At 40.7% G+C, this 10,850-nt stretch overlaps 1 protein-coding gene across 2 annotated transcripts in view; it reads left to right on the top strand.

Annotated features, from left to right (window-relative positions):
- The first annotated feature begins 1,376 nt into the window (after positions 1-1,376).
- The window catches only part of LOC311226373 (uncharacterized protein), a 42,677-nt gene continuing 33,203 nt past the window's right edge, over positions 1,377-10,850 (top strand). For both annotated transcript variants that reach the window (XM_084311803.1, XM_084311802.1), the window contains exon 1: positions 1,377-1,651. In XM_084311803.1, coding sequence (XP_084167929.1) covers positions 1,402-1,651 — 250 coding nt within the window. In that variant the 5' untranslated portion in view covers positions 1,377-1,401. The remainder of the gene's footprint in view (positions 1,652-10,850) is intronic.

Below are 10,850 nucleotides of genomic sequence, written 5' to 3'. Positions count from 1 at the left end.
TGAGCGTACTACGGGTATTGCACTACCACCCCTGCAGGTCTTATATAACAAGAGGTGCAAATCCAGAGCCTGCAGAATAATGAAAGACCCTCACCACCCCAACAACAGCCTGTTCAAGCTGCTGCGGTCAGGCAAACCCCTGCGAACACCAGCAACTAGGACAGAGAGACTTCAGCTCAGCTTCTTCCCCCAGGCCATCAGAGTCTTGAACACTGAACTCTCCACACACAAGCACACATGAGCACACACACTGTATACGCTCACACACTAGCAGTCACTTTAGCATGAACACACACACATGCTGCACACGCTCACACTCAGGGTCACTTTACACAATAAAAGGTCACTTTAAAAACAAGAATGGGAGTGGTTCTTGTATAGTAAACAGATGGATAGCAAGCTAGCATAAGGACACATAGTATAACTGTAGATTGTATAGTAGTGTACATAAGACCCAGTGCCTCATCCGTAGCTAACAGTGTATTGCACTATCGCAGGACCTAGTATGTCTTACCATGCTTTTTGTAAACTTCATGTGCATATACCTGTTATGTCTTATTCTTATTACTTGTATTATTGCACAAATGTCTTATTCTCATCCTATTGGATTCTTATTATTGTATTATTGCACAATCGTTGCGGGGGCAAGACCCCCCGCATTTCACTGTATGCTCGTATGCCGTGACAAATAAAACTCTTGACTTGACTTGACGAGAATCCATTATCGGAAATGTGCTTACCATCTTCTCCAGAGTCAAGAAGAGAGACAAGAAGATAGATACCAATTTCCTCTCTGTATGTTCAGTAGAAAGCTGAAATCCGGTTGCAAGATCTTAATGCAAAATGTATTACAATCTTTAAAAAGAAAAGGATAGCTTTTAATTACATAAATCTTTTCATTTCATTTTTGGGAGGTTTTAATGTAAATTATCTACTCATTTTATGCCTATCTATAAATATGCCAATTGTATGCTCATTTTAGGCCCATGTCTAAGCACTTTGGGCTGCAATTCTTGTATGAAAGCAAATTTGTATTTGCTATACAAATAAAGATTGTCATTATTATTATCATTATGATGTTATGTGTGTATGTAATTCCAATATGCTTTATTGGCATGGCTGACAGAGCAGTGTTGACAAAGCTAATTGTATATGGTGTAGCATAAAATGTGATTGGGTCAGAGAAAAAAGTAAGGTGTTATACACATAGATACACACAGTATATTATTATTATTATATGTTTTACCTGTATCTCCCCAGCAGGTGGCGACAGCGCGCTACGCCTTTGCCCAACCCCAACCCACTTGACATGCGCACAACACGTCGATCCCGGAACTCGTAGTTGCATTGTTTATCTTTCCTTTCTTTGTCGAGAAGACAAACATAATCATAACAAAAAAAATGTCTAAAACACGAACGAAAACGTCTAAAGTGCAGCTGCTGAAACAGGCCATAAACGAGCAGCTACTCGCCGCCGCCGAGGAGATATTCGGTTATTTCAAAGAACGGAAGAAAATCAACGACAACGCCGCGCTGAGAGGGATGGTGAACGAGCGACTAATCGCTGCTTCTGAGGAGATCTTCGACGTGTTTGAGAAAACCGTGGCGGCCGAGGACGATCTGAACCCCGCAGGCAAGCCGCACACAGCTGGTTTGTACATAACAATGTTTCATCATTTTAGTTTACAGTGGCTGTTAAAAAAAAGAAAAGAAAAAAACGCAACCGAGGCCCGACTCGGGCCTGCAAGGCTGTCCTTTGATTGATTGATTGATTGAAAACTTTATTAACAGATTGCAGAATGGGTACAATACACGGCTCAATACACACAATTGTTAAGGGGATGCAGACCAGAGAAAGACTTTCGTCTTGTTTACATCAGGGTCCCCCATTTTCAATTCATCATAACAAACTGGTCAGACTACTGCTTGACCTTAGAACCCACCTCACCCCTGCCCACTTTGACAACCTAGGATTGATTGAATTGATTGAAAAGTTTATTAACAGATTGCAGAATGGGTACAGTACAGTACATCTCAATACATACAATTGTTAAGGGGATGCAGACCAGAGAAAGACTTTCGTCTTGTTTCCACCAGGGTCCCCCATTTTCAATTCATCATAACATATATGACATACATGACATACAGATAGACAGTACTGCTACATCTATACATTTATGACATATCAGATTTGCAAATACAGTACTGTTTGTGATTCAAAAGTGTCCAGAAAAGGAGTGTATATACATTTGGCGTAGAAACTGTACATTGGAGGAGGTTGGTGGGGTGGGGTTGGGTGGGTTGGGTAAGGGCTGTACATTGGAGGTGGGGGGGGGGGGGGGGGGGTTGGGTAGGGGACACACACACATTTTACACTGTACATTGGAATGTTGACAAAGCCTTACTTGGTCATTTACTGTACAACTAGGTTAGGACATTTGTAGGGGCCAGTTTCGAATTGCAGTCTCACGTAGGTGTTTTTTGAGAGTGTTTTTGAAGGTGGGTAGTGATTCACATTCCTTTACAGCTTTAGGCAGGGCGTTCCACATTGATGTGGCATAATTGCGAAACGTGTTTAGTCCCTTGTTTGAGCCGAATCTGGGTTTTACATGATTTGTGGAGCTCCCTCTGGTGTTGTGATCGTGGTATTCACTGACCTTTGGGAAGTATTTTGACATGTACATGGGTACCTTGGTCGCGTAGTGTATCTTGTAGACCAGGCCCATTGCAAGTTGCTGTACTCTGTCGTCTACTCTAAGCCATCCTAGGTTGTCAAAGTGGGCAGGGGTGAGGTGGGTTCTAGGAGTCAGGTCAAGTAGTAGTCTGACTAGCTTGTTTTGAGATGTTTGTAATTTGTTTTTTAGTGCCTTTGAGGTGCTTTGGTACCATGAGGTGCAAGCATAGTCGTAGTACCCTTGAATGAGTGCTCCTGCTAGAGTCTTCAGGGTATTCTTGTTTACCAGAGAGGAGATCCGGTACAAGAAACGCGTTCGTTGGTTGACTTTTTTTATTACATTGGATGCCATTTTGTCACAGGAAAGATTAGCCTCTAGGATGGAACCCAGGTAGGTAATTTCATCTTTCCTTGTGACAATATTGTCACCCACTGTAACCGAGAAGCCGTCAGTCTTGCTGAGTTTGTTATTTGAACCGAAGAGAATGGACTCTGTTTTGCCCATGTGTAATGATAGTTTGTTGTCGGCGAGCCATATGCAGATTTTGCCTAGTTCCGAGCTGAGGGCTTTTTCAACCTGTAACTTGTTCTTGTCAGAGGATGGCTTAGAGTAGACGACAGAGTACAGCAGCTTGCAATGGGCCTGGTCTACAAGATACACTACACGACCAAGGTATCCATGTACATGTCAAAATACTTCCCAAAGGTCAGTGAATACCACGATCACAATAACAGCGGGAGCTCCACAAATCATGTTAAACCCAGATTCGGCTCAAACAAGGGACTAAACACGTTTAGCAATTATGCCACATCAATGTGGAACGCCCTACCTAAAGCTGTAAAGGAATGTGAATCACTACCCACTTTCAAAACCACTCTCAAAGAACACCTACGGGAGACTGCAATTCGAAACTGGCCCCTGTAAATGTCCTAACCCAACCCCCTCCTATGTACAGTAAATTACCTAGTATGGTTGTCAATATTCCAATGTACAGTTTTGCTTGTACAGTGTTCCCCCCCCCCCCCCCCCCCCCCAACCCCTCCTACCCAACCCCACCCAACCTCCTCCAATGTACAGTTTTTACGTCAAATGTATATACTCCCTTTTCTGGACTCTTTTTGTATCACAAACAGTACTGTATTTGCAAATCTGGTATGTCATAAATGTATAGATGTAGCAGTACTGTCAATCTGTATGTCATGTGTCATATATGTCCTGATGAATTGAAAATGGGGGACCCTGATGTAAACAAGATGAAAGTCTTTCTTTGGTCTGCATCCCCTTAACAATTGTGTGTATTGAGCTGTACTGTATTGTACCCATTCTGCAATCTGTTAATAAAGTTTTCAATCAATCAATAAAACATATATGACATACAGATAGACAGTACTGCTACATCTATACATTTATGACATACCAGATTTGGAAACACAGTACTGTTTGTGATACAAAAAGAGTCTAGAAAAGAGTATATACATTTGACGTAGAAACTGTACATTGGAGGTGGTTGGGTGGGTGGGGGACACTGTACAACTGTCCTAGTGTCCGTATTACTAGTTGTTTTCCTTACTGGTCTGGTACAAATAGTCAATGGAATGGAATAGAAAAGTTGTGCCTAATATTCAAGATAATTCCGTTTCCTAGTCTAGAACCATCTTTATTTCACAGAGTTCGTGTCTAGATTTCTAGTTTATGAATCGTCTAGGGTTAGGGTCTATGTCTAGTTCATGATTATGGCCTAGGTGTCTTAAGTTTATAAATAGGTTATGGTATAGGTGTCTAGTTTATGAATAGTCTAGCGGGTTATGGTCTAGGTCTAGTATATTAATAGTCTAGGGTAGGGTTAGGGTCAAATGCTAGTTTATGAATAGTCTAGGGTTAGGGTCTAGTTTATGAATAGTCTAGGGTTAGGGTCTAGTTTATGAATAGTCTAGGGTTAGGGTCTAGTTTATGAATAGTCTAGGGTTAGGGTCTAGTTTATGAATAGTCTAGGGTTAGGGTCTAGTTTATGAATAGTCTAGGGTTAGGGTCTAGGTGAAATTGAATGACATGCCTCTGTGAAAAACGAATGAAGGTAAGGGGCAGAAAAGTTGTGCCTAATATTCTAAATAATTTCTCAAACTGAACCATATTTATTTCATACTCGTATTGTCCCTTACGTGTGTCCCATATAGGGGTTGTTAGATTCTCTATTTTTTTTTTTTTCAAACTGGGGCCCACATCTTTATTACTCTGTTTCAATCCTGTCTGGTGCAACTCTGGAGTGACTCTTCTAATGTAAATCAAATAGAATCGAATCAAATGTATTTGTAAAGCCCGCAAACACAAGTTAATGTGCCCATGGGCTGGACAAGTCTTCTTTAAACAGGTCAAGAAGAAACATCACAATAAATCAAAAACAAAAAACCCATCATGAAATCCACAACAACACTCCCAGACATACCCCAGCGAAGGTAAGGAAAACTCACTAAAAACCTAGCAATAGGAAAAAAGCAACACAGGCAAATTGGCAATGTGGAGGAGAGAAACCTTAGAAGGGCTGTTCAAGGGTTCGAGCCCAGCTCTTGCCGTTGCTACCGGCTGGCCGGTCGTTCATACTAACACAATTGGCAAGTGTTAGAGGGTGGGAAAGCCGGTGGGTGGGGATTGGAAGTTGTGGACAGCGACTCCTACAGGTCGGTTTGGTGACGCCGGTGTGGCGGAAGCAGGAAGTAGCGGGGGCAGCGTGAGCCTCCCACGCGTTACTCCTCGCCACAGAGTTCGAGCTGCGGTGAAAAGATGCGACAGGCTGCCTCCTCATGTACCGGAGGGGACACGTGATGCAAGGCTTCTGTCCTCACTACAACCGACCAGTGGGAGGCATAGTCTAGCAACGTTCAAGACAGGGGAGGGAAGAATTGGATAATACGAAATTGGGATGGGAGAAAAATAGAAAATGGGATGTCGCTAAGCCTGCCGCGATATGCAATAAATCGATTAATCGACGCGATAATTAAAATGAATGCAATGATTTTGACTGGCGCGATTAATTGCTTTGCGCGTTTGTTTTAATGAGGCGGAACCAGTACCCCTTGTCAGTCACTCTCCATGTGGGGGGCCGCTGGCCTTACTACAGAGCACAGCACGGGAGCTCCGTGGGGCACTAGCAACGCCACATAGCTTAACTACATTTCTCAATAGTGTTGCTCATTTTAACCCTTTATCTACCAGGGATTATTCTGATCATATACCCCTATCTGCCACTGTTGAAAGTCTATGGAGATGTTCCCCTTCTTTGCAGGGCTATAACTTTTTAAATTGTATTGCTAAATTGACATTACTATGGCCCATTCAACGTCAAGTATCTATCGTTTAGGATGTAGCAACGTTCTACTTTTTCATTCACATATTCATACTAAAATATGGTCTAAAGTATAAATATGTTTTTATCGTTTTCTGCAGCATTCTGCAGAACGTGATTTATAGCCATAAATGCATTATATTGATGATCAAATACAGTTTGATAGCGATCGGCGCCAGATAAAAAATTTCAAATGTACGTGCTTCTAGAAGTTACTACTCATCATCTGATGTTGACCGGATGGGGGGGGGGGTCGTTTATAATTCCGTGGCCAACGTTAGATGATTCATGTAGTGTGGGTGATATGATCATCAGAGCAGTTTGTATCGAACACGGTAATAATAAACGCTGAAACTTACCCCAGTCTCCTCGGGCCGTTGGGCGATCAGCTTGGAGTAGAAAGTTTCCTATTATGGGATGTTGATGAACCATTTCCAGGTTGTATAATACTATATACGTCCAAATAACGTTGTTTATTGAGTTAGGGCGAGCGATTGATTATCCAGTGTGTCGAGATGGAGCCCCGGGAGCTGTAGCGAGTGGTCGGACCGAATTTGGATGAGCACCACTTTCTGTTTCCGGTTTGCTGTTTGGGCGATCCGCCGATCGGCCACCAGATGGTGCTCTTGAACCGTTGGAGAGTTGAGAGAAGATCAACAGGAGATCTCAAGTCTCTGCGGGTGAAATATGATTGCCATCACAGATTTTTGAAATATTGATCTCAATGACGTGTTACGGCGTCATTGGCAGATTACGCATGGCGGAGATTGACATGTTAACTCGTTCTTGGTGATTAAAGGGTTAACCAAGTAGCGTTCTTTGTAGTGTAACGTTAGCTATTTTTAGACCCAAGTAGTTACTCGCTACTGCCCGGAGAAACTGGACTGCTAAATAAAGATTAAAGATCTAGTGTTGACGCTATCCAATGCTAACAACATTAGCTAAATAGCTAACAAACGAAATACAACGTATAGCATAGCTACAACACAGAATAACGTTAATACAATTACATGCATCATTGTTTACAATGAACGGGTGGGGCTGGTCAAAGGACTGGACACGGGGACAAGTTAAACATGAATTAATTTATTATAACAGGTCGTTTCGAGTCGTGCTGCAGTGCCTACGCACCACAGCTATTCTATACGGCTTTGACGCTTCCTCCTCATCGTTGATTGCCTGTAGTAGCTGCATCTAACGTTAGTAGCTAACGTTAAAACTAACCTAAAGTTAGTTGTTCACCAACAATCTCAACATTTGTTTTATCATTCGCTCAAAAACACAGAACCGGACGAGACAAGTTGTCCGCTCAATACGTTCTGCTAGGCAGCTAGGATAATAACAACAATACTTCCGGCCAGACTGGTGGGTGGGTTTCAAAATAAAAGTCTAAAACACCGGAAAATACGTTTATTTTGTACAGCATTTTCCTCCACGAGTACTCAAGTACATCATGTGATCAATCGATCTGGATTATTTTTGCCCATCCCTAGTTTATCCTGTGCTGAAGTCTCCATTCCAATAGAGATAGTATATATTTTGGTGTTTATTTGATTATTGTTTCACTGCCTTTTTATTTATTACGTTTCCAGTTTTTTCCTCACACTTTATTAACATTTTGTACATGGTACATTAATAATACATGTACATGTTAAAAGGATGACACAAAAAGCCAGACAGAGGGCTTGTTTCCAGTTTCAGTTTGTTTTATAATAAACTATCAAACTGAGCATTTTTTTATTTAGGATATTTAAAATGTCTTCCAATGTTAAATAAAGGTTTCTTGCACTTTGAAACGGTTTCCTTGCATTATTATGCTATTATTATATTAGTAAAAAAAATTAAAAGGTTAATTGAAAACTTTTGGGAAATACATTTCTCCAAAAAAAAGAATTCTCTAACCGGTCGCAATAATATCGCTTATCGCGATATTTTCGGGGGCAATTAATCGCCCAGCAAAATGTGTTATCGTGGCAGGCCTAGATGTCGCCATGTCGGTGATAGTAGTGTTGCTATGGATAATCGATGGGTGGAGAATAAAACAGGCAAAATAGTTTCAGTCATATGTTGGCCTTTCTTTTTCTTTTATTGAGACCATAGGAAGGAGTAAATGGTAAATGGCTGGTTTTTTATATAGCGCTTTTATCCAAAGAGCTTTACAATTTGTTACTCACATTTTCCCCATTCACTCACACATTCACACACCGACGGCGGCGGCAACCATGCAAGGTGCCAACCTGCTCATCGAGAGCAATTTATGGGTTAAGTGTCTTGCTCAAGGACACATCGACACTCTGCCCGGGAGGAGCGGGAATCTAACCGGGAACCTCCGGATTGCCAGACGACTGCTCTACCTCCCGGGCCACTGTCGCCCCCAGTGAGTAGAGGAGAGTAGAGTAGAGGAGACACAGGAGGAGAGACTGTTCTGGTGGGATTTGATCCCAGGCCCATACATCAAATAAATCACAGATCAGGGCTTTAACCCTCTGAAGTTGTACGAGTTGGGGTCTTCAAGGTCAGCAGTAGGTGCCACATACATGTGTCACACCATCAGAAAACTGAGACCCTAAGGAATCATTTGAGATGCAGCTCAACACTGTATGTCTATATTTTCTATAAATGAACACATAATAATCTCGATGTAGCAGTTGCACCTGCAACACACCACACATGTGGCTTTTTACAGGGCTCTCTGACACAGAAACACAGGCAGAGATGGTGGTGAATACAGGGTCTAGGTGTCTAGTTTATGAATAGTCTAGGCTTATGGTCTAGGTTAGGTTTGACACGGTAGTCAATGATAGAAATAAAACCCATTTAGTTAATTTTTGCATATCAGTGCCCACATTCTACGCTATTTTGTAAAATACTATGACAGAGCTGCTCACACACACACACCACATATTCTTCGGAGTGGCTACGACACTGAATGTGGGCCGCACACACAAACACGCACACACACGCACACACATACACACCAAACATTCCTTGCTCCCTTCTGTTCTTTCCAAGTACTTCATAAACCTCGCTATTATCCTTCTTTCATTAGGTGTTATCTTTTCCTTTCTGTGTTAACAAGCGTGTAAATCAGACATTATGAACATTTTAAGCTATATTTAGGTTTCACTTTCACTTAGTTTTAATTTCACGTGAAGGCGAGAAAGAAGGCTCTAGAGATGACACGTTATACAGCGATAGTGGAGGATTCGGAAATATTTCGGATTACACCTGCAGCAGTGAAAGTTAGACTGGAGAGGAGCTCAGAAGCAACAGATCGACTGGAGAGGAGCTCAGAGGACCAGTCCAGAACAGCAACAGTATGTTTGCGTGATGCGCTAAATTAGGCTGCAACTACATTGGTCCGTCCGTCAATTAACAGATAGAAAAGTGACAGAAGGTATTTTTGTCCATTGGTTTATTTTTTATTTTCAGTCTGTCCAACAAATGGATACTAATCGTTAAAAATGTATCAAAAACAGATGTAGACAGACAGACAGCAGATCAATGTAGCTGCATAACGTTAAAGATCAAAGTAAGCGCTCTACAGATATTGTGCTGTTTTTTGTCAAATGTCCGGTGTCACCGGTGTTGTCGTGAGTATTATCATGACATGGCGAAGATGATGTGTTTAGTTGTGTCACATAAGTTACAGTTGAGCTCTTCAGTCCAAGTGGCAACTAAACCCATGCAACACTGCCTGTTTTCTTTATGTTATAATGCTGTCATAACTAGGGATGCACCGATCCGATATCGGCCCCGATATCACTAAAATAGCTGGATCGGGTATCGGTAAAAAAAATATATATATATCAGAATGTTTTTTTTATATATATATATATATATATATATATATATATATATATATATATATATATATATATATATATATATTTTTATAAGAAATAAAATAAGAAATAACAATTCAGTACATTTATATCTGTGTGTTTGTTACATTTAGTTTCACTAAGTTAGGAAAGTAATGTTTTAAGTCAAGCCTGATGTTGCCTTGCACAAAATAATGATCCCAGTCTCTTCCACACAGTGAGGCATACAGTTTATTAATTGAACAATGGGTATTTACTAGTGCTGTCAGGCGATACATTTTTTAAATCTAATTAATTACAGGATTTGTAATTAATTAATCTAATTAAACGCATTTTAATCACATAACCATTTTAGGCCTGATATTCTATAATCGTATTTCAAATTGCATGTGTCCGGATGGCAGAATTCAGTACTGTATCTACAAAACCTTCTGTTTAATCATCTTCCATTTATTCATTTGCTTAGATTTTTCAGGTCTGGTCAATTTTAGCATGGTGTTATTCACAGTCAAATTGAATTGATATTCTCATTTGGTTCATTACAATTTACTCAAGCCTAGTAACATAACATACACAGTATTTCTGACACTGGGAATACATTCCCTGAGATTCATAGATGTCCCTAGAATCAGATACCAAGAACATGCAAATGGACCATTTAAAAAAAAGTGTAAATGTTTATTCTACGTTCTTATGGAATGAATGAGATTAAAAAAAAGAAAAGAAATAATACAAAAAAAAGAGAAAAAAATATATATAATAAAAAATAAAGTTGGATCGGTGCATCCCTAGTCATAACCACCATCTGCTTCATTTTTAATGACGGGTGCAGGCTACCGCCTGGTAGAGATTTGCGCTCTGCTGAATGCATCTTTCTAGTTTTAGGTTCTGTGTAGGGTTGCCATGGTGATGTGGAGTTTCCCATGACTAACAAACTCATGACAACACCGGTATTACCGGTGATACCGGACATTTTACAAAATGACGCTCAATATCTGTAGAGCGCTTACT

Source organism: Notolepis coatsorum (assembly GCF_963971535.1).
Source record: "Notolepis coatsorum genome assembly, chromosome: 4".
Classification (NCBI taxonomy): Eukaryota; Metazoa; Chordata; class Actinopteri; order Aulopiformes; family Paralepididae; genus Notolepis; species Notolepis coatsorum.
The sequence above is the reverse complement of the archived record's forward strand: the minus strand, read 5'-3'. Positions and strand labels throughout refer to the sequence as shown.